General features: G+C 37.3%; 1 protein-coding gene across 2 annotated transcripts in view; it reads left to right on the forward strand.

Moving 5' to 3' along the window:
- ZFPM2 (zinc finger protein, FOG family member 2) overlaps window positions 1–25,842 on the forward strand; it is a 466,243-nt gene that overhangs the window by 283,449 nt on the left and 156,952 nt on the right. For both annotated transcript variants that reach the window (XM_042972800.1, XM_042972801.1), the window contains one exon: window positions 20,265–20,376. In XM_042972800.1, the coding sequence (XP_042828734.1) occupies window positions 20,265–20,376 (112 nt within the window). The remainder of the gene's footprint in view (window positions 1–20,264; window positions 20,377–25,842) is intronic.

Below are 25,842 nucleotides of genomic sequence, written 5' to 3' on the forward strand. Positions count from 1 at the left end.
TCATACTAAAATTTTTCCCGGGGCCAGAGAAAGATAAGGAAATATCCTGCCTCCCTTTCTGTCCTTCCTCTAACAAATGACCCTTATTCCTGGACACAGGAATTTATACCTAATGTGTAGCTAGATTAAGAGCTAAATAACCTTCTTGTAATCTAACCTTGAAACTTTACCGTAATTTGCAGTGTTGGTTCTATGCCAGTTCTTTGCTCAGTTCGAGGAAGATATAGATTCTTTTTGAAGAAAAAACAATTCAATAGGTTCAAGGTTTCTAGAGATTTGCAGACTGTCATTTGAAAAACTCTAAGTTAAGGAAATTAAGATATTCTATTTACGGTATTTCATACATAAATCTTTACTACAAAAGACATGATTTGCCATCCTGCAAGGTAAAAGTATATTTGTTTTCTTGTTTCTTGTGTTCAGATCAAAATGAAGACATCAAATTGGAAAAAAAAATGCCCATAAATATTGAAGACCCCAAAGGGGCTGCAGCTTCTGGGTTGAGAAACACTGGTGAAGGTGAAAAATGTATTTTGAGTTCCAAATGGTGCCTTTTACCAATGAACTTTTAGAGTCCATTTATAACTAGGACTTCTTGTATTTAATCATTTCACACTAATTTTTCCCTGGTTTGAATAAAGAATGTCTTCAGCACGGTCATCTAACATTTCCAACATAATAATGTCATTCCAACAACGCTGAAAAATAAAACAAGATCGTTGACATAAAAACAAGCTATAAATATTTGGTTAGAGTATGGAAGAATTTTTCAAATGTCTAATAATATATCGAGACTTGGCTCTTTATTGGAAAGTCTGTGAACTTTCCTGTCTCCTGTGCTCTCTGTCTCTACAGGGTCACTATATATTTAAATTGTCTGCGTGTCTGTAACTTTTTAGCATGTGAACCAGGGTATAGTCAAAAAGACAGATGTTCCAAAAAGCTGAAATAAAGAAGATAATTTTCATTCCTGGGGAAATAGTGGAAAGTTTAAAGAGGGTTATTTTCTTTGCCTTCTTCTAAATTCATGGGCGAAGCTTGTACTATCAACCACTTATCTGACAGAATTGCCCTCCATCAACATTGCAAAACCAAGCCACTTTCACAATTATTACTCTTCTCTTAATTCTTCAGTCAAGCCACTGATTGCCTTGGGAAGTTTTAATACCTACCCCCCTCCACTAGATTCGTGAACCTTTTCCTCTCCACAGTACAAAATTTAAAAACTTGCAGACATTTTCAAAATAACTGCTCTCTTATGACCTTTACTATGTTCACGGCTGCCATCATGCATGGTAGGTAATCAGTACCTATCTTGTTGATTGTTGGTTCGACTGATACAGCGTTAAATTTATTTCAGTCATCAAAACTATATGCACTAGTTCCCCATATCTTCGGTTTTGCTTTCTGTGGTTTTGTTACCCACAGTTAACTGAGGGTCACAAGCCGGTGAAACAACTTCTGACATAATGTCACAGGGTCAGTAGTAGCCTAACACTATGTCACCATGCCTGGGTCATTCCCCGCATATCATCTCATCATATGGGCCTTCTGTGACCTCACATCATTGCAAGAAGGGTGACTACAATACAATAAGATATTTTGAGAGAAAGCCTACTTTTATTACAATATATTGTTTATAATTGTTCTATTTTATAGCTAGTTATTGATCTCTTAATGTGCCTGATTTATAAATTCAACTTTATTTTCAGTGTGTGTATATATAGGAAAAAACACATAGGGTTCAGTTTCAGGCATCTACTGGGGATCTTGGAATGTATTCCTTAAGGATAAGGGGTGGACTACTGTATATACTTAAAATTAATGTGCAGACCAAAATTATGCAAATTAAATGGCATAATTAATTTGAGATTTCCAACCGGTTTTTCAGTCATGAGCCAGGCAAATGATGGCTGAGGTCAGTAATGATGTTTCCCTACTCCACAGTTTTGGTGGAAAGGGAGAGAGAAAGGGGGGAGTGGATAGGCAAGGAGTAGAAAGGGAAAGGGAGAGTAAGGGAGGAATGGAGAAACAAAAGAACACTGGAGAAGATGATTATAGAGAGCATCGATCATTATTATTGAAGTATCAAAACATTGGTCGAAAGCTAATGAATTTTTGTTAAGGATATAAGTACTTTGAAGAAAACAATAAATATGATGCCAAGAAAAACGAGTGAAAAAACGACTTTGTAAAAGAATGTTGAAGGGGTTCTCTGAATTTTGATGGGAAAGAGGGCAAGAAAACTAAAAGATGAAAGGAGCTCCAGGTAGCTTTGGTGGACATCTGTTTTGTCTCATTGATGAAGAATAAATGTTCCCGAGGCATCCTGAGCTTCTGACCCTGAGTATAGACGAGGTCCCCATTGAATCCATCAATTTCTAGGCTTATCCACACTCTTGTTAAGATGTGGGTATTCAGTTTAAGGCTCTGTTAAGAGGAATGTGGAGAACTTGGCTAACTTCCAGAGGAGAGCAGTAAAAATAGTACCGTGAGAAAAGATTAGGGTTCCAGAATATCAAATCATCTTGCCCAAAAAACAGAAGGCTAGTATATGATGTAACTGCCTTTCAAGGTTGAGGAGATAGTACCCCTTAACTGGAATTACATCTTCATTTTGGAAAACTCAAAGCAAATGATTTTGCATTACAACTGGACATGTTCAGGTTAGACCCTCTTATGGTTAGACTTTTGGAATCTAATAGTTTGCCCCCCCAAAACCCCAAATTCCCCACATGTCATAAATTATCTCCAACACAACTTTTAGTTATTTTACTTGTTTTTTATCAGCCAATCACAGATCATTATATTTTTCCAAACAATTTCAGGAACATGCATTATTTTATTAAATGATATCAGAAGTCCAAGATGTTACCTTATTATTATTTCTGTTTCTTAGCCTGGATTCTTTAAATATGAGCATTCCTAAGGGCTTGCTTCATGTGTTTTGAAATACTCTTGCATTTCTTTGATTTTAACTTGTTCATGTGGGATTTCCTAAAAGGGGTTTTTAAAGCAATGCTGGTTCATTCGTTATTTTCTCAAGTTTGTAAATTTCATGTGAAAAACTTTCACTAAGAGCCACCCCTCCTTAAAATCTTAGTCATATTTTGTCTTCTGTAATAGTATACCCAAAATAGCTGAGCAATTCTGATGCCTTTTCTTTGTTTACCGATTTTAAGATCATTATGCATACTCTAATGCATAATTATAATTATGCATTCATGATGTTACTTGTGCTGGCTTAACTCAGAAATAGTGTGAAGCAGCTAATCTCGAAGCTACAGGCTGTTTCCCATCACTTAGATTCTGATCAGAGCTGTTTGTTGAGTCTTATTGGAACGCGGACTCTATGTGCTCCAGTCCCACGGCTGGACCCTTCGTTTTATCATTAGTTTCACTCCCTGCCCTTTCTTTTTCTCTCCAAATCTCTGCTTTCAAGACAGGAAAACTACAAGATAATTTGGTTTTCTCGCAGATGTGTAGTCTATCCACAACACTTAAATGAGAGGGATTTCTAAAATTATCCATTTTATTTTTAATCCACATTTAGAATTTTATGTAATAAAAACAGACATAGGGCCATTTCTCATGCTTGAGACTTTACTATCAACTGGATTTTCACTGAGTTTACTTTAGTGAAACTTAAACTGGTCTAGTGCAAAACTGCTAACCTTTCTTCCGTATGTTCTAGAGTAGTGTGATTTTGGCCAAAGAGGAAGTTTGTCTGTGTATCTTGCGTGATGTGCCCTTATCAACAATGATTGCAACGTATTCACTTTATGCATATGGTAGGAAGGATGCTTTCTACAACACTGTAAAGGATAGTAACATTAAAAAAAAATACTAGAGTCTTGGTCATTTGAAACTGAAATTTGGGTTAGTCTAGTAGCACAACATGGAAATATATGATCAAGCTCGTGCCTTACCTGGGGGGTGCACAGTTTCAAAAGATATGGAAGACAGAGCCATAAATAAGTTATTTTGCTCTGCTTAAGTCAGAAGGCAGAACAAACTCTGAGTTTGTAGTTTAACCTTTCCTTTCTTAGAGAGTTGAATTAGGGAAAATGTACCTTACTGTGAATTAGTGACATTGTTTTGTGATTCTCAAATGTAAAGAGAGGAGCCCCATTAAAGAGTATGCATGGATGTATGTGTATTTGTTGAAGGGCTTCTGTCTGCTTCTAGAGGCGGGGCACCATTGTGTCATTTCATTAATGTATTTATAGCCACTGTGATTATTTAATTTTCTAAATATCAAAGGACACCATGAATTTGTTTTTGACATAAAGAAAGGAGAGCATAGATTTTAAAAGGCTGAGTAACACTAGACAAGTCTGTTCACAAGTTTCTTCCATTTAGTGTACATGAAGTTCTAGAACCAAAAGGTGCCCTGAATCCCGAAGTCCTGGTCTTTTCTTTTATTAATGAAGAAACTGGCTCAGGGTAGTAATATATTTTGACCAAGGTAATCCAACCACTTAGAGGTAAAGCTTAAACCTAAATTTAATGAATTCATAGATCATTTTTGAAAATGTATCTAGCTAACATACTAGCATGAAATAGAAATTACAAAAGAAAAGGTCATAGACTTTGTAATTATGAAGGATTTTGCTTTGGGTATGGTTTGGTTGTCTTTGACAAATGAGACAACATATTTAAAATTTGAAATAACAACTTTAAATTATGGTAGATACATTAAGGCTTTGTTCCAGCACATGGTATGAGAAAAATTTGCATTATTTAAAAATTTTGAACTAGCTCAGGGATTCCCAATTTAGACTCAAGATAGGGGAGTGGCGTAATTAGGAACTCAGTGTCTAGATCCTTTTCAAGTTATTTCCCAGATGCCCTAAAAGCACATTTTTAGACCTTGTAGGTACTAGTAAAAACAATAGGTAGGAAAATCTGGAGTAATTTCAACAGAATATATTATTTTATAACTAGTATGTAGGGCTTTTTATCATAGAAGGTGAGATTTTATTCAATTAACCTTAAGTTGCTGTTAAAATCTTTTATTTGTGCTACTAGTAGTTCAGTTGTCTCCCCACTAGCCAATTTGTTGAGTAATTTAAAAGCAGTAAGATTAGTCAAAATAGTAAAATCTCTTACATATTTAGAGCATGCTATGTTGATCATTGTGTTGATGTCTGGATAGAATAAATTAAATAGGCATAAGACTTCTCATAGACATTTAACTATTTCTTAAATTTTTCTCCATTTCCCCAAATCAATGTACATAATAATTATAAATCCACACTTACTATTTGTCAGGTATCAATGTCAGCGATTTATAAGTATTCATTTATCTTACATCACATCAGTCCCAGGAGGTATTATTATTCTCATGTAACAGATGGGGAAACTGATGCACAGAGAAGTAGAGTTTACTAAGGTCACACCACAGATGAGTAGCAAAGGTTGGATTTCAACTTGAGCAATCTGACTCTAGAACTCATGCTTTTAGCCACTGTGTTAATTGCCTGTCTGTTAAGTCTGTAGTATGTGAACTGAGGTTTCTGCTGCTTTTCCTCATTGTGCTTCTCACACTGAAGAAAAATACTGTATGTCATAAATAATATTTGAATCACAACTGAACTCTTTGGTTTCAGACCTATTGAATCAAAAGAACTACCTTGTTTCCACCTCTGCCCTATTTCTCCCCAATGGTTTTTACTGAAGGCTCCTTTTTGATTTCCCAATTTGACCTTGAACTTCCATTGGCAGGTGAAACTGTTCTGTGTTTTGTTTTTTCAGTCTACCTGTGAGCAATCCAGTTTAAGCTGGAGACACACTAACTGCACTCAGACTGAGATATTTCCTTTAGCAGAAACTTTCCCCCACCCCCATCAGGGCACCAAGACTATACAGTGCAGCTAGGTTCCTTAAGTAGATACACGCAGAGGTTCTGAAGAGTGGAATTGACCAACCAGACACAAAGGCTGGCTGGACTGCCTTGCTGCCCAGAGTATACGTCAGTACCTCACTGTGAAGTACTATGATGAGGCTCTACTCTGTTGACCAGTGGGCACCAAGAGAATTCATTATTCATTTGTTCTTGTATAATCAGTACTGAGTTGAGTGAATTTTAGCCTAAAGACACATTGGATCTCATCATGAATTCTGCTTATGATTGAAAATAACCTTTATAGGCTACTTTTTAGTCATTGTTGGTTTACCTGTAAACATTTCTATAGCTATAAAAATACCTGCAGTCATAAAAATAAAAATATTAAAAGTATTGCCTATTTTTCCATATTTTTAATATCACTAACTGGACTATGTTCGGTTCTGTTCCACTCATACACCCACTTGATGCCTGGTATTGGTAGTTAGTATCTCAACTAGACTTTCAAGACCCAAAACTGTGCAAATGTGAGAAATAATTCACTATAAACCTATAAATTTCGCAGCTCAAAAAACCTAAAGGTTATTAACGAAGCACCATGCGATTAGCTTATACAAAGTGCAGCTAGGAATCATGCATAATGTAAAACAGAAACTGCTAACCACTGACTCATGGAAGATCATTTAAGCTAGTTTTTATGGACATGAAGAATTGATAGTTAACACAATTCCTAAGAAGATTCTTATTGTTTTGACACCATGGAAAGAATTTAGTTTCTTACAGATTTACTAAGAGAAAAAATAGAAAACAGTTCATGGTTAAGGCAGTTTCCAGCAATGTGAATTTGAACAAGTTGTTGTATATTTTAGAGTCTCGGTTTTTACCTATATAAAATGGACATAACAATGGAATTGTAAAAATTAATTCAAAAAGTAATTCAGCATCTAAGGGTGCCTGGGTGGCTCAGTCGGTTGAGCGTCTGACTTCGGCTCAGGTCATGATCTCACGGTTCGTGGGTTGGAGCCCCGCGTCAGGCTCTGTGCTGACAGCTCGGAGCCTGGAGCCTGCTTCAGATTCTGTGTCTCCCTCTCTCTGACCCTCCCCCGCTTGTGCACTGTCTCCCTCTGTCTCTCAAAAATGAATAAATGTAAAAAAAAATTAAAAAGTAATTCAGCATCTAGAATTTTAGCATAGTTAATGCTTAATGAAACGATATAAATCATATATTAGAGAAATGCATCACTTTTCCACCCAGCCAAAGTTCTTGTTTTACTGAGAATTTTGCATTTTCATGGAAACATTTTTTTTATTAGTAGTAATTTTATAAAGGTTTTATTTTTAAGTAATCTCTACACCCAACATGGGGCTTGAACTTACAACCCCAAGATCAGGAGTTGCACGCTCTACCGACTAAGCTAGCCAGGCACCCTGGAAACAAATTTCTTTAGGAGTGTTGGAAACATAAGCCACACGCTCACATACAGTAACATACCTGGTATCGCTTTAAGCTCATTATATACATTAACTCATTGAATCCTCAGAACAATCCTGTGACATAAATACTTGCTTGTCTTATACTTATTTTAGAGATGAAGAAACAGTAGTTAAGTAACTTGCCCTAGGTCATACAGCTACTGGATGGAGATGTGGTGCAAACTCAGCTTGGCACCCAAGGGCAACTTTTAAAATTTGACTATTAATAAAGCATAGTAAGTGTGGTAATTAGTATATGCTTAAAATAGTCTATACATAATTTATCTTGACTACATTTTGCAAAACATTTCAGTTTTTGAAATATTTTAAATATATTTTTGATATACTTTATTTCGTAGTAATAATAATTAAATGAGTATATAGTAAACTGTTGGTAGAAGTAGAAGTGCATGGCTTAAATCAAGCGATAAATGTAATAAAAGATTTTATAATTGGGTTTTAGATAGAATTATTAAAATATAAGCTATATTTTATAGATTTTCAGCATATACTGGAAAAAGCCTCAGTATTTTTAACTTTAAAATTAAAGTGTAGGGGCGCCTGGGTGGCTCAGTCGGTTGAGCGTCCGACTTTGGCTCAGGTCATGATCTCGCGGTCCGTGAGTTCAAGCCCCGCGTCGGGCTCTGTGCTGACAGCTCGGAGCCTGGAGCCTGTTTCAGATTCTGTGTCTCCCTCTCTCTCTGACTCTCCCCCGTTCATGCTGTCTCTCCCTGTCTCAAAAATAAATAAACGTTAAAAAAAATTTTAAAGTGTAATCCGGGGAGCTCCTGGGTGGCTCAGTTGAGCATCCGAGTCTTGATTTTGGCTCAGGTCATGATCCCAGGGTCTCAGGATCAAACCCCGTGTTAGGCACCACACTGAGCATGAAGCCTGCTTAAGATTCTCTCTCTCCTTCTGCCGCTCCCCCACCCCCACACTCATGCTCTCTCCCTCTAAAATAAAAAGTAAAATAAGGTGTGATCTTAAATTTTCATGAAGATTCTTTAAAATGAGTGGATTAGACACTTCTCATCTATTACTACACTGTCATTTGGTCATGGACCATCAAATATACATTGATATTTCCAAATGTATTAGTCATATACTTGAAATATCATGAGATGGATTATAAATATTGCTTTAAATAACCTATCTGTATGTCACTTCGGTATTTTTATTATCAATATACTGTGAGCATCTAGAGGAAGTGTAGCTTTCATCATTCTGTTCCTAAGAGTTTTTATCTATAGTAGATATTTAATAAATATTTATCGAATGAATAATGAATATACCCAATTTCTAGTAAAGTATAAAGTGATTATTTTAAGAGCAGAATAACCTAAATAAGTCTTTTAAAATAGAAATGGCATAAAGAAATCCAAAAATAGCCAAACTGTGGAAAGAGCCCAAATGTCCATCAACTTATGAAAGGATAAAGAAGATGTGGGTTATGATACACATCACACTCACATATGTATACGTATACATATATGTATACGTATACATATATGTATACGTATACACATATGTATATGTGTGTGGAATATTACTCAGCCATCAAAAAGAATGACTTCTTGCCATTCGCAACAAAGTGGATACACTGGAGTGTATTATGCTAAGTGAAATAAGTCGGTCAGAGAAAGACAAATACCATATGATTTCACTCATGTGGAATTTAAGAAACAAAACAGATGAACACAGGAGAAGGCAGAAAAAAAAGGGAGAGAGGGAGGCAAACCATCAGAGACTCCTAACTGTAGAGGAGAAACTGACGGTTGCTGAAGGAGAGGTAGATGAGGGATGGGCTAAATGGGTGATGGGTGTTAAGGAGGGCACTTGTTGTATTGAGTACTGGGTGTTGTGTGTTCAGTGATTCATCACTGAAGTCTACTCCTGAAACCAATATTACACTATATGTTAACTAACTAGAATTTAAATAAAACCTGAAACAAACAAAAATAATGGTTATCGTTCACTACTAATTAGAGTAATTTTATTTGTAACATTACATCTTTTATGTGGCAAAACCCACATCTGGACAATGTTGGTCCAACCTTTAATATCGTGTACTCACAACTAAATGCAGAATTTAACCCCTGGTATTTGCACTCAACCATTAAGTTTTTACAGATGTGTTAGTTTGTCATGTTAACATTAAGTATTCTTTCTAATACACATGTTGATGCTTTTATTCATATGTCTACGCCTTTGTAAAGAATATGACTGGAGAAATTTGTCCAGGGACAGTATTTATAAAGGCTTATCTCATTTGGTTCTGCTTTCATAGCATGTTCCTTTCATTGTCCCAGATTCACAGGTATGTTGCACAAAGGTCCCCTGGATTGGGAGCTTGTAGAGGTGAATCAGTTTCATTGGTTGGCATCTTCTTCTCCTTATTTTTCTCCATGGGAAACAAAGCAGTGTACTTCTGGAAGGGAAGGCTACTCTCATTGAGTTGGGCACTTGGCTTTTATTCTCTGGAAGTACAGAATTAGTATAGTCCTTCTGCATCTGTTGATTTGGAGAAAAATATTGAAAACTACTCTCATGGTCAGAGTCTTACTTTACATACTTAATTTAAGTGTTTGCAATATTCTTGTTATTAAAATGTCTCACAGATTAGATAAGCTTTGTTCCATTCCTCTATAGCACCTTCACACTTCTGCCAACCATACTGCCAAGCTCTTAAGCTTTTGCACCCAACTTTAAATAATTTGTCTCATAAAAATCTGCTTTCCCCAAAGGTGCTATATACATCCCAGCACCTATACATCCCAGCATGTACTATATGGTTTAACAATGCCATCATTTGGCTTTTTTCTCTTTGGAGACACCTTTCTCATTCCTATTCTTCCAGTTGATGTTAGACTCTTAACATCAGTTTCAAATCGCAGGTATATTTTAAGTTCAAGATATAGGTGAGTTCTTACTACTTTATGGCTATAGAGGAAAATACAGGTACAAATCATGAAAACAAAGCATGTATATATAAGGAAAAAACCGTCTGCATTTGGTTTTAAAATTTACTCTATTGTTAATACCAGGATTGCCCTTTTTCTGTGGAAGGGAAAAGCTGATATTAAGATTGGCTAAAATGGTAATAAGGAGACAGTCTAAAAGGTGTCCGAAAGATTCATTACATAGTGCAGTGGATTAATTCATGAGGGACAGACATATCTCAGTATCTGAGGATGACTTTGTGCAGGATATAGCTTTTTCTTTCTTCCACAGAATGCCTTTGGGGTAAATCGCAAAAAGAGACTGCTGAATAGAATTGACCACTATTTTTTTATGTGTAAATAGGTCATCGATAGTTGAATGTGTGTGTGTGTGTGTGTGTGTGTGTGTGTGCGTGTGTGTGTGTGTGTGCGCGTGCGTGCTCGCATCTGCAGCACCCTCCATATAATTCTTCATACTAACATTTTATTTTGACCACACCACTGACCTCACCGTTTTCCTTGGTATTAATATTCCAAGGTAAAGTACAGTAGGCGGCTTTATTTACTGCATCAGCAATTAAAAAATAGTAGTGTTTCCTTAAGTCAGTATAAGCCCAGTGTATTAAATTTTCATAAATATCTTCACACTCAAGATTTGAGTTTAGACTTGACAAAAATTCTATAGTAGAAAGTCTTACAATGTTATTGTCAAGCTGGAAGGACATATGAGATCATCTTACAAAGCAGAAAGATGCGACATATGAGAGGTTAAATGATTGATCCCAGGTCACACAGCTGGGATCACGGCTTTCCGGTCCCTGCTCCCCTCCACAGGTTTACGTCAGGGGGGATACTCGAGAGCAGTTTACTTTTTCCTTCCCAAGGCTTCGGTGCTGACACTCTTTTGCACATTGCACTAGGTGCAAGCCCAGAAATTCTGCCAGGAGCAAAACAACACTCCTTAAACACTCTGTGACTTTCAGAACTGTATAAAATAAAAGGTTGAAGTTAATGGTTGCCAGCTTGGAGGGAGTAGTTCCTCTTCGGAGCCAAATATATGTGGAGAACAGATGAGACTGTGGGAGTGAATTGGCAAAAGGGAAAGAGAAATGAATCTATTCTTTTTTTTGAAAATGAAAGTATAATAAATATCTGGATAATTTAGTTGTTTGTTATTCATTTAGAGATTCTTCCCATTTGAAAAATGAAAAATCTGTATCTTTCATGTGTGTATTCTTAAACAGTAATTTTCAATTATTTTTCTAACTATCATGAAATAATCTTTTTTTCTGGAAGTAAAGAGATTATTTTAATGACCTGGATATATGGAACTGTGTTCACTTTCTTAAAAGATCATTATTTCTCATACTGAAATTTCTATCTTTAAGCAGTGACTCATGTTGTCATAATGGGTTTCCACAATTTTGAGAACTAAAAGCAAATATACCTCAGAGATAATGATTATTTAAATTTTTGGTTCTTAGAGATAAAACTGTCTTTGACATAAGGAGTATGGATGGATATAGTAGCCAAGAATTCTATCATTTTATTTCACACTCATTTTGTTTTTGAAAAGTCTCTTATCGTGTTCGAGATCCCACATACCACAGTGATCTTAAAGACGTTTGTTAGCAGACTTCTCTGGAATTTCACTCTCATGCTGTCCTTAAAGGATATTTTGTGGAACTGTGCTCAAGAGAAATGCTATTCTAATGACACCTTCCTAATATTTCCATTCATAAATCTATTCTGTGCCTAATGGTATAGTGTAGTGGTCCTTGGTAGGGCACATCATGGATGCCTTTCCAGTTTAGACTTTTTATGTATTTTCTAATTTAAGACTATTCTTAATTTATTTGAACTTGAGTTTGAAAATGTGTCTAGCGGGGGCGCCTGGGTGGCTCAGTCGGTTGAGCCTCCAACTTCGGCTCAGGTCACGATCTTGCGGTCCGTGAGTTCGAGCCCCGCGTCGGGCTCTGGGCTGATGGCTCAGAGCCTGGAGCCTGCTTCCGATTCTGTGTCTCCCTCTCTCTCTGCCCCTCCCTCGTTCATGCTCTGTCTCTCTCTGTCTCAAAAATAAATAAACGTTAAAAAAAATTTATAAAAAAAAAAATTAAAGAACTGAAGTCTCATTAAAAAAAAAAAAAAGAAAATGTGTCTAGCACATCAGTCTTTTTCAAGCAAGGGAAATTTGATTATCTTTTACTAAGTTGAGTTTTGTTGTTTCCTAAACAATTACTGTAGGTAAAATACTTGGTATGAGTTTGAAAGCTCCTAAAGTTACTTCTTCATTTGTTTCAAGTTTTTATTTATGTATTTATTCACTTAACTAATCTCTGTATCCAATGTGGGGCTCGAGCTTATGACCCCAAGATCAAGAGTTGCATGCTTTTCTGAACCAGCCAGGTGGCCCTGGTTACTTCCTTAAATCTGTTTGTGTCTCTCTTTCTCTCTCTCTCATTTTTAGACACAATAAACAAAAGGAAGGTGGCAATTCTTACTCAAGGGATATCCCAGTGTAGTTCAGTGGCCATTTTATTATTTTTTAAACGGAAGCACATGATTTGCATGGAAACACATGAAAAGCCTAGTCATGTCTGAATGATGTCTGGCATTAGTTAGTCATGGAGAATATCTAGGTGTTATTGCTGAGAACCTGTTTTTATATCATCACACAGATAATGTTGACCCTACAAGACCACATGGAATAGAGTTATTCCGTTTATGTAGTCTAAAGTGATACTCTGTTTTTTAAAGAAAAAAAAAAGTATTGGCCTCAGCAGGATCAAGCTCAAACCCTGTATAACTTTTTAAAGGATTTTACTAAAAGCCACAGGTTTGGTAGGTGCAAATCTTCATTCTAAAATTTTTTTTTTTATGTTTATTCATTTTTGAAAGAATGTCTCTCATTTTGAAACAATGTCTCTCTAGAGACAGAGCACAAGCAGGGGTGGGGCAGAGAGACAGGGGACACAGAATCTGAAGCAGGCCCCAGGCTCCGAGCTGTCAGCACAGAGCCCAACGCGGGGCTCCAACTCACAAACCACGAGATCGTGACCTGAGCCGAAGTCGGATGCTCAACCGACTGAGCCACCCAGGCGCCCCTGGAAGTCTTCATTCTAAAAGTCTAGTTTTTAAATATTTTAATTTTTTAAGTAAATCTCCACCCAACGTGGGGCTCAAACTCACAATCCTGTGATCAAGAGTTACATGCTCCACCAATGGAGCCATCCAGGCACCCCCATACTAAAAGTTTTATAGTTTCAGTCAAATCAGTGATGTTGAGACTGTATGTCACGCACAGAACTACTGAAAACATAATTGTGTAGGGCCTTGCGTTATTACTTGACATTTCTCCCCACTCTGGGTACTCCAAGATTTTAAGTTTTTATGCTCCCATAGGATAGATTGTTTGTGAAGGGAATTTTTAAATTCAAGCTCACTGTCACTAGAGACATCATACAGTTACAAGGAGAGTGATACAATGTTTTCGTGACTGTCAGATTGTGTTTAAATGTAATTCCAGTGTGCAGAACCGCTTGGATATATTAACTGAAACTTTTACTGTGTAGTAAGTACAAGGTCAAATCACATACAGTACCATTTTTCTTTTTCATTTAGATGTAGGCAATAATTCAGTTGGGGGAGATTGGCTTTTTTTCTGGTTCTAAATCTAATGTCTACAGTGATTTGGAAAATTTTCTATGCCTACTCTCAAATATGTTTTTATAGCTGGAGAGAATAGAAACAGCTATTAATTTTGTCAACTAAGCTTCAGCCCTTTTCACCTATTGCCCAGTTAAGGAATCAACACGCTGAGAGCATTTTTATCCACATCGAACTCCATCTCATGGCATTGGCTTGAGATTCCCTAATGAGATTTTGTTATATTTCCCAAACTAAAGTCAATGGAGGCCAATTTTTCCATCAGGTGACACTTGTAGCTCTTTTAAAAGGCTGTAAAGTCAGGCTCTTCTCATAGGTCAGATTTTCCTAAGACTTCTAGCTCTTCCTAAGCCTCATTTTGGAAATCTTCAACAAATATTTCCAGCAAAATTTGGAGTCCCTAAGACAGCATTATGTCACCAGTTTCTTGGGTTAGAATTATCCTCTGTTCTTTACCTTTGGGCTGTCTACTTTTATCTCCATTAACCTTTTGGCTTGAGTATAAACATTTATTGAAGGCTACCTCCTTTGTCGGTCCAGTAACTCCAAAGGTTAGTGAGAAGTGGATGCTAGTTTGACCTCTTTTATCCACATTAGATGATTCTAATTATTCCTAAGAAATGACACTTTTGACCCATTTTGTCCTTGTCAAGTTTGTCTCGTGGTAGGCTGTCGAAGCATGAAACTCTGGGTTCAAACAGTGTCCACGAGTGCACGTTTTTCTAACTTGCAATGTGGAGCCTCAAATTTCCTTTTCTTTTTAAAACGTGCCAGTTTAAATGAAACTCGGGACTCCTGTTATGCACCTTGAATTGGTTTATTACTGAAAGAGACTGCCTAGATTTAAAACGCAAACTTTAACCTGTAAAAACCCATGGGTTATTGAATACGGGGGAAAAAAATGAAAAAAAGCTTTGCATAAGTGAGGATAAGCTAGGTTTTGCTGAGGTTGCAAGCAACTCTCATATCACAATGGCTTTTTACGTAAAAAAAAAAAGTTCCTTTCCTTATCACACTACATGGCCGTTGTGATTGCCAAGGCTTCCTCCTCGCGTGCTCCCACGATCACTGCTGCAAAGCAAGGCATGGCCATGAGTCCATTGGCTCTTACAGCTTCTGTGTGGAAGTGACATGAGTCATCTCTTGTTCAATTTCATTGGTCACATGAAGTCACATGGCCATGCCTGACTTTAAAAGAGATCTGGAAAGTGGAGAGTTGGAAACAATTTATCAATAGCACTAATGACTACCGCTGTGTTTAAAGAGTTTTTCTCTTGATTTTTATGCTAATAACTGTAGGCATTACCAGCACCTGAGAAAAACAAAGATTCAGTAAATGCTTTTTGTGCATTTTTAGTTTATTTCTTCATGTAGCTATTTAGCAGAAGTGTTACATGCATCTACAGTGTACTAAACACTGTGCTGGTTGATTTAGACAACTGTCTTTGAGATAGAAACCATTGTCCCCATTTTACACATGTGTAATCTGCAATTCACGACATTCAGGTTTAAGTGATTTCCCAGTCGTGGAGCCTGCCCATAGCACATAGTAGGATTCAAACCTAGGTCATCCGACTCCAAGAAAAGTAATGTCCTTTCTGTTCTGCCTCGACTATAAGGTCAACAGTAAATCATGAAATGTTTTAAATACTTAATTGTAGAAGTGGAAATTATTACAGTCACCACTATGTATTTTCTTGTACTTTAAGACAAGAACATTTAGTATATCTAATAATTGTGGAATGACAACATAGGTTTAATGTTATTCTAAGAAGCTGTTTTATACCTTTTGAGTATATTTGATAAGGAGCTTAAAGTGTTTTTTTAAACTGTAAGTCAGTAAATATGAATCCCTTTTGTGTTAGTTTTCTATTGCTGCTGAAACAAATTACCACAAATTTAGTGGCTTAAAACAACACAAATTTATTATCAGTTCTGTAGGTGAGAGGTCCAATATGGATCCCATTAGACTGAAATCAAGGTGGAATGCATTCCATTCTGGAGGTTCTAGTGGAGAATACCTTTCCCACTATTCAAGCTGGTGGCAGAATTCAGTTCCTTGAGGTTGCAAAACTGAGGTCCCTGTTTCCTGCTTCCTGAAACAGAGTCATCCCAGTTTCTGGACACCACTGTGCTCCTTAGTTTATAAACTCAGTATGCCATCCTCAAAGGCAGCAAAGGCAGGTGGAATCCTTTTCATATCGAGTTCCTTTGATCTACTGTGTTGCCTCTCCTGTCTTCAGGAACTCAGGTGTTCAGACTGGGCCTGTCCAGATAATCTAGGATATTTCCACCATTTCACAGTCCTACACCTTCATCACTTCTTTAAAACCCTTTGCCCAAGTAAGGTAACATATTGACAGGTTCCAGAGAATTAGGGCATGGGACTACGTTTATATCCACACTCTTTCCCAACATATTGTGCCGACTGTGTGCTCTGTAGGATACTAATAAACATCTTGGTCTTGAGGTCTTCATTTGTGAAATTAGGGAATGAAACTCACTGAACTTTGAAGTTGCTTTCAGTTCTTAACATTCTAGACTTGTATGAGTCCTTATGGTAGAGACCTGGGAAAGTGAACCTAATGATCAATGTGGATATTATTGTTATTTTCTATTCATGGATTTTGCCGGAGTGTAGATTTCATATAATCCTGGCTAACTCCTTCCTTCTCACACTTGGTAATCTTCTTTGAAGTCAGTCAATCTCTACGAAAGTTGACTTCTTCAGAAAGAAATTGACTTACCTCCTCAAAACTGTAATAACTGGTCCCTTGAGATTTTTTATCTACTTATTATTTACTTCACAGCTTTGGTAGAGCTTTCAGCAAGTTTTAGCTACATTTTTGCTTTGGCTTTATTGATTTAGAGTAAAAGAAATTGTTTTTCGTTCAATTCAGTTTCTTAATAAGTCCAATTCTATCTATGCCCAGGTTTCCAAAGTTTTAAAAGGTATGATGCCTAATGTACTATTAAAGAAAGATATTAATTAACTAGTTTTATTTGCACCATGAGATTAATTCCTTTGAATCTTCATTTGCTTATATACTAAATGGAAAAAGTTAATACCTAAGCCCTTGAGTTTAAAAATCAAAAAAGATAATTGAACGGAAGTACAGTATCCAACATTTAGTGTTCAATAGATGTAAATGACTAATATTGTTGTAACAGTAGTAGTGGGGGGGGGGGATAAATCATCCCAGTTTGCCAAGGAATTTCTCATTTAAAGGCTGAAAATCCAGCATCCTGGGGAACCCTTCAGTCTCAGAAAAACCCAAATGGTTGGTCACCCCAGGAGTCTAGCTGGAGACAGCTAGAAATAGATACGATGTTTTCCTTTTACCAGCCATTTGACCTAACAGAAGTCATTAATCTTTGAGTTGCAGGTTTTTCTTTTTTATCTGAGAATGGATATGAAGGCTAAATAAAGTTAAGTGTCTAACAGAAAACCCACACAAGTAGCGTAAGTAATAGTACCCTTATTCTTCCTGGTTAAACAATCGTTACTGGCTTCCTTTGCTTAGAAATTTAAGCATAAAAGGTTTTGCCTGATATAAAAAAAAAAACATCTTTCAAAATAGCTTCTAACCTGCCCTTCCAGACACATTGCTGTTATTCCTCTCCCACCTGTCAGTAATGAAAATATTGATGATGATGGTGACGATGATGATAGCTAATACTTATCTAGTACTTTCTACGAATCAAGAATGGCTGTAAAGACTTTGTAAGAACTCAAAAGCAAAGTGTCCCAGAACCGCTCACCATTGCCTGTACTCACGACTCATATACTGCTCAGACTTTGTCCATGGCATACCACCAATTGCAAATTTTCCCCATTTATCCTTTAAGAGCCTGTCTAAATGTCACCTCCGCTATGATATCTTCCCAGAATCCACAAGACAGAACTTTCTTTCTTGCCCTGCATTAATCCCAAAACAATTTACACATGACTTTTAGCTCTTATCATGCGACTGTTTGCATTATATTCAACTTTTTTCTTAGGTATCTGTATCTTTCACCAAAAAGAAAGATGCCTTAATATTGCTAGCACCAAAAAACACAGGACCAGGATAGAGGTGGTTTGTATATTCATAAGATGAATGGAAGATTATAGTATCAGCAAATCAACTGATTTACTTTACACTAAAATATTCCCTAAAGAATTTAAATGATCAATATCTAGTTTTCATATTATCTGTGGAAAATTGTGAAAGCTGATTTACTGTGTAGAAATCCATGTGGCTTTAAGAAGTGTGGAGTGTAAAGATTAAATAAAAAGTATGACTTTCCCATAAAATAAGAATACAGTAGAAATGGGGGAGGTGCCTGTTGTTGAAATCTGTTATTTAAAACCAGAAAAGAACAAGTGTTACAAATAAGATCTCGAAATCTCCTACATAATGACTGTCTACCGAAATGGTGGACTCTCTCTTGTGACTCGTTCTGCTTTTTGCCTGGAGACCTGCTGAGCCTGATCTGTGGGTTTACCTGTTTCTCTGGTAGTAAAGGGAGCTGACATATGCATAATTAAGACCTAATATTAATTGGATATGGGTCATTATCATTTCAGATTGAAGAAGCTTACTTGCCCTCAATTGTGTTTTCAAATGGAAGTAAATAAAAATGGTCACTCAGACTGATAACCGTAAAGATAACTTGCTAACATCTTTGCCTGTATTGTTAAAAAAAAATAGTATAAAATTGCTTCTTTTCTACAGGCCCTTAGACTGTATTCTTCTTTCCTGTATTCTTCTTTCCTACAGACTATATTTTCAGGGATAATTTCTATAGTTTGTTACTAGAGAAGTTTCTCGGAATGTGTAGAGCACAAGATAAACGTTTTTAATGGTTGTACTTACCAAATATTAAGATGTATAGTTGAAAAGTGAACAATTACGATGTGTGGTTGAAAAGCGAACAATTTAAAATTGAATCAAAGAACGAATACGAAAAATCAGTGTGCTAGCATTTCTTACAATTGATCTGGCTTACCATCTCTTAAATTTGAAATATTTTTTTCAGACTTTTAAAAAAATTTATCCATGATGGTTGGTTTTTTTTTCATTAAACAGTATATTTTACAGTAGTTTTACCTCTTATAATATAATTGATACTTTAAAGAATGGGTTAACATTCATCTTATGCCTAGTCGTCAATATGGGTTTGCAGCTAACAACAGATCTGTGTCTCAGGCGCAATCATTGTTGTTATTTAGTGGGGGAAATGGGTTTTCCAGATTCCTGAGGGATTTGAAATGACCAGATTACACGGAACTCCACAAGTGAATATTTATTAATGCCAATTTGGGAAATTTGCAGCAAAGTCCCAGAATGAGCCACGATCTCTGTGGCAGGATCATATCTAGGTGAAGATTCAGTTCAAACATTACCTTGAGACCCTTGCATTGTACTCTGGGTTTTGTGATATTTGATATACAGACATGGTCTGGTGGATGATAAAAGTCTGACTGCTAGTTCACTGTGACTCATCGGGAAACAACAGTCTTGCTAAGGCTCACTTGTTTCCTCCTCAGTTCATTTCCTGCCATGTTTAATGTAATTAAAGGCAAATAATTCGCGTTCCAAACAGCCTAAATTGATAAACCTTTTGAGCCTTATGTTGAAAATGTACAACCAGAAACATTTTGTTCGAACTAGGGCGAGTATCTCCCTGCCTCTGTGCTTCCCAGAGCGAGGTATGTCATGCTTTAGTTGCTCTGCATCTGAATTTATTCACGATTCCTCTTTTATACTCTTTCTGGAGACAATGTATGATGAATCATTAGCATTATTATTATTTCAGTTACAGTCAGACTGCATATCCACACTTAGCAAAGGAGGTTAGGTAGATTTCATTATTCATTTGAAATAAATTCCGACTCTAATAAAAATGTTGCTCAGGGTAGAGCTTTGAAATGGATCCTGATTCTTTAAATTCTTTCCTGTCTGTTTCAGGAAATAGTGAGATCCTGTTGATAGTAAAGTACAATGTGTCTAAAGTTCACTTCTAAACACTCTGCTCTTTGCAATGAAAGTCATCTGCATTCTCTTTATAATTCAGAGCCGCAAGAGATCTGTCTAATCTTGGAGATCTGATCCAGTATCATTTAGGGAAAAAAAAATCCTTGATAATAATTCTACCATTCAGATTAGTGAAAGCAGTAAAGCCTTACAGCTTCTGTCATCTTAAAAAGATATTATGAGACAGGGGAATAAGGACGTGGATTATGGTTTGGGAGATTTAGTTGTTTGTAAAAATAAAATGATTAGTACAGTTATTATTCAAGTTTTTAATCAACAAAAGCAAATGGCATCTGTTTGTTATCATTCTTTCTACAGAAGACAAAGGCTCAGGTCCCAATGGTGCTGACTGCTGGTCCCAAGTGGCTACTGGATGTGACTTGGCAAGGAGTAGAAGACAACAAAAACAACTGCATTGTGTACAGCAAAGGTAAATGCAGGAATCATTTCCCTCTCTCTTTGCGAGTTTTGGAACCTGAGCGTTGCACGACAGCACCCAGTGAGCGGGGAATGAGAATGCAAAGTGACATTTGATCCCCTCTCTTCTTTTTCCCTCCTGAATCTCTCTAACCCGTGTTGTCAGCAAAGCCTACTGGGCTTTTTCTGTACAAAACATGACAGAAAGTGTTATACCATTAATTACTTAGCACTGCACACATTTACCTAACCCTGCATTTGAGTGGTGTGACTGGAGCCTTCCTTGCTGTTAGCTTTATTGATAGCCAGTTTGATGAAATCCCAGGTCCCTCTCTCTTAGACATTATCTACAGAAAGCAAATTCCTTTGAAACTTAGCAATTCGTGTCAAGGTGCATGCTCCAGGAGGCATTGCATTCCAGACACTGTCTTGAAATCACTCATGATGGGGATAGCTGAAAATGAAACCATTGCAAAGACGGAGAATTCTTCCCCATGGTGATTTCTGAAGGGCAGGAGGCAAATGGGAAAGAGGAAGCCGATGGCTTGCAGTGCTTTGCCTTTGATTTGCTCAGTGTGGCATCAGCCCAGACTGCCATCATATAGATACACCCTGGCTACAAAGGAGCCCAAGTTCCGGGATGGCATTCCCCAGCGCAGTCCCCTGTTCGTGTGTGGTGTCATTTGGGACACTTTTCTCCACCTTCAGGTCGTGGGCCCCAGCTCTGTACTCTTACAGAGAAATCCCTAATCGTGCTTCTTCGTAAATATTGCAAAACCTTGGGCTTCGCGTGTTTAATTTCTTTTAGCTTTCTTTTTTAACCAAATAGACCTACTGAGATCAAAGATTTATTTGCACAGTGAACCTAGAAACCATAAAAGCGTACAAGGGAACAAGCAAATAAGCACCCCTATCAATATATTAACATATAAAACACTAATCATAACATCAAAGACTCTTAAAAACTTGCTAGAAACAATTACAACTTGTTCCTATAATCATTACAATTTGTACACTTATAAGAGGATTGCCTTTAAACTACCATAAGCCTTTGAAAGTTGAAACACCGGAAAGAGGGAATTTGTGAGCTTAAAAAACAATCTGCACACCAGGATCTGATTATATTCCTTTTCCTTCTATAATTGCTGGTCCCAAACCTATTCATTTTCTAACCTGAAATACCTGTGGTATGCTGGTGGGAGCTTTTAACTAGAAGGGAAGTGAGATTTTCCCAGGATATGTCAACATGATCTATCAAAGTGGAAGGAAATGGTATAGTGAACCAACTTACCAGTGCCCACGTTCAGAGTGCAGAAATACAAAAGAGACCTTGGAATGCAGGCTTAATCACTAGGAATAAATGGTTGTATAATGTCTTATCTCCGCGATGGTGGTATAATATGGAGGAACCAAGGGAGTAGCTGTTCTCTTGTCATAATCCAGATCCACTGCATTTTTAAATCAGCCATTCTTCGGGGAGCAATGGTTGTTATTTTGCTATATAAGAAATATGACAAAATTGCAGTTCTGTGTTCAGCGGAGGACTCTAACTCGAACATGTTTATGTTTGTATTATGGTTGGCAGTAAGTAATTTGGAGCAACTTATGGAAGGTTACTCATTAATTAACGCATGAAGCAGATCTTGAGCCCAACTAGTTGCTGGCCTCGTACATGGCTACTAATAGCCACCATTACTCGGCACCCCTGAATCCTCTCCATGGTACTTCCATACCAGCCATGTGTGCTTCTCTCATTCTTCTCCATCACCTTGTTTTTTTATTTATTTATTATTTTTTTTAACATATATTTATTTTTGAGACAGAGAGAGACAGAGCATGAACGGGGGAGAGTCAGAGAGAGAGGGAGACACAGAATCTGAAACAGGCTCCAGGCTCTGAGCAGTCAGCACAGAGCCCGACACGGGGCTCGAACTCACGGACCGCGAGATCATGACCTGAGCCGAAGTCGGACGCTTAACCGACCGAGCCACCCAGGCGCCCCTCCATCACCTTGTTTTATGATCATTATCATATGGGTTCAAGAAAAGAGTAACAAAGTTAAAAATTCGGGGAAAAAAAAAGTAAGAAGTTAGCCATTAACTTTTAGTAAAAGAAAAAAGTAAACAGGGATTATTGCCTTGCTTTCCAGTCTACTCTGTAATTACCGAGGGCAAGAACTGTCTTAGTCACCTTCCTATCCTTGGTATGGTATGCTGCTATAAAGAAAAAAAAAAGTACTCAATAAATATTGATTTGTTGACCAGATAAACAAAGGATGTGTAGTCGCCAGAAACGGTCACAGGAATTTCATATACTCGAATGATGAACCATAAGAATCACTGCTATTTAATGGTTCTTAACCTGCAAAAGGTAATTTGATATTGTTCAACTTAAGAACTATTGGTATTGTGGTACAAAGAGCGGGTAGTGCAATATTTACTGCATAGGCATCATTTCATTTTATCTTCATTTACTACCTCCTATGAAGTAATTACTATACTACTCCGTGTTATAAAAGGTGAAATGGAGAATTAGGTGGGTTGAGTAAATTACTCAACCCACCTAATTCTCCATTTCATAGCTAGTAAGTGGTTGGAGTGGGGTTCAAATGTACCTTTGTGTAACGTAGGGTCTGAGTTACAGACATTAGAATAATTTCTCCCGGCATTAGGCTTTCAAACAGCTTAATAAGATAAGTAGCTTTTTAAAAATTATTTTACATAGTTTGGCATTCTTTTTTTGATTATTGTTAAACGTTTATTTATTTTTGACGGAGAGAGACAGGCAGAGCATGGGTGGGGGAGGGGCAGAGAGAGAAGGAGACACAGAATCCGAAGCAGGCTCCGGGCTCCAAGCTGTCAGCACAGAGCCCGACGCGGGGCTCAAACTCATAGACCACGAGATCAGGACCTGAGCTGAAGTCGGATGCTCAACCGACTGAGCCACCCAGATGCCCCTGCATAGTTTGGCATTCCCATTGAGAAAGATAGTATGGCTGTTCTTGGTCATGGAGACCTAACAATGGAGCCAAATTTGAAAACAGGTCTTGATGGTTCCAAACCCTATACTCCTACTGTGTAACTCTGACTTCCCCTTGCCATTTTATATGATGAGTAAATTCTTCCAAGTCAGTCAGGTATTTATGCCTGAATAGTGCAAAGATCTATGTTAGAGTATGACACTCCCCAATTGCATTACTCAGAACCCCAAGTGCATTAAAGAACAAGCCCTATGACCTAATATTGCCTATTGTGGCCCCTCTTGAAAACTCACAATGCCTGCTGGTATGAATGCTCTGAGAAGTTCTGTAGTGAACCAAAACAAAACAAAACACCAATTTAACTCATTTGGCCATATGAGATAGGTAGATAGATTTTTTTTTTCTTTTCCTTTCCAGTGGACACCCATTGCAGTTAGTGTTCTGGATAACACACTCAAAAACCCTTCTGTAAATTCTGTTCTGATACCCTAGATGGACTTCGAAGGCCTGATACTAATTCCTAGTATTCAGATTGCCTTTGGAGGGAGGGAATAACCCAGAATATGTCTCAAAGTTCTGTGAGTACCTTAATATGCTGGGATTGTACCAGGGATCATTTGAGTCATGGAAAATATGACCCAAGAAAGCACTTCTATCAGGACCTTGTGGGCTGTGAGCTTGCTGTCTTCATAGGCAGCAGGTATGATAAGACTCCTCAAAGCAAAAGAGTTTTGTAGCTGGAAGGTTTTAGCAATTTAGATTTAGTAAGTATTGACTTGGGTATCCGTAATGTGTGAGGCATTTTCATAATACGTATGTTACTTATAAGCTGGGACTGTTTTCAAGTGATAGAAATCCAAATGAAATTGGCTTATGCAAAAAAAAAAAAAAAAAGAATTACAGAGAGTGTGTGTGTGTGTGTGTGTGTGTGTGTGTGTGTGTGCGTGCGCGCGTGCGTGTGTTGGGGTAAGGAGATTCATCTACTCATAAAACAGAGTCTAAGGATGTTCTGGACTTCAGGAACAGCTTAATCCAGTTGCTCAAACTTGGTCCCCAGGTTGTCTCTATCCTCTGCCTCTTCTTTCTTGCATGGGTTTCATTTTCAGAAATGCTCTCCTCAGGTAGTGGGAAGCTCCAAACTAATTCTACCAGCACAGCACTTCCAATGAAACACAGCTTTCCTGGGTTTTGATTAGGGCACATCACATACCAATCTTTGATCCAATTAAACACTCTCCCTGGCAGACTACAATCATCCTTAGAGTAGAATTAACCCCACGTGAGCCACGAAGATGGAAAAGAAATAGTTCCCCAAATGAAACCAAAGTGCTGGTGCCAGATACAAAAGAGGTGTTGCTTGATGGGCTTAGATGCAACACGTTATTCCTAATGTCTAAGAAGCTCTCGCCAAAGACGACAAATGAATTCCTGAGGCGAAAATTACATTTCCGTGTTTTGTTTTCTAGCTAAGAACCTAAATTACTCATGGATTCTATGCCAAAATCATTATTATAAGGACCTGGCCATCTGAGAAGATATCAGTACCTATTTACAAATAGAATGTAAAAATGCATATGTTTAGCATTTTTTAAAATTGGCTGGACTGTGAAATTTTTGATATCATTTTCTTATGGTGTGTTAGATAGGCCACTTAATGTGTAACTATTACCATCTGAGAGGCATACTTAGTTCTTAAAGTATTATTAAATGTGAGCTAATAGCAAAATTAAATGTAACTGTAGTTTTCATTTCCAGGGTGTCCATCAAATAATTATTATAAAATTATATTATATCACTTAGTGCTTTGTGACAGGCTGCCATCATCTTGTTTCATCAAAGTAAAAAAGTATAGTATTTTGGCATTAATATTGTAATCTGATGTACTTTTTTCCTGCCTCAACTACCCCCTGTCATTCCAGAAAGTAATTAGCTCAACCAGATATTGATGGACCAGACCTGTTGGGTCATCTGTTTTTGGCCATTATTCTCAACAGACTCCAGATAATTCTAATTTACTTATCTCCAATGGAAAAATACTAAAAAGCACCATGCTGAAGTTAAAGGGAGGATGCTGGGGGGTAGGATTAGCAAGGTCTGCCCACTAATTCCTAAAATCCACTGGTGCCTGTTGAGCCTTGGAGATTGACGTTTCTTCTCCATAAACCATGGTGTTCTTTACTTCATAGTGTTTGCACAGTATGGTGACCTTTCTCACATTGTAAAAGTAAATAGGTTGTTTTTGAATACTCAGAATTAAGCCATTAGCATGTGGGTTTCTTCATTCAGTTCATTTCCAATAAGGAACAATTTAGTTTTTCATGGAGTTGTTATTTCAGTGTAGCCACATTCTCTAGGTGTCAAGATTAAGAGAATCAATGTTGCCAATCAAAAGAGTGAAAAAAGTATCAGTTAACTCCCACTCCCACCTTAACCACAGAAGATTTCTTTCCATATGAAAACACCGTATCAGGGTAAAATAACTATTGCTGGTATGTAAAT

The sequence above is a fragment of the Panthera tigris genome, chromosome F2 (assembly GCF_018350195.1).
Source record: "Panthera tigris isolate Pti1 chromosome F2, P.tigris_Pti1_mat1.1, whole genome shotgun sequence".
Classification (NCBI taxonomy): Eukaryota; Metazoa; Chordata; class Mammalia; order Carnivora; family Felidae; genus Panthera; species Panthera tigris.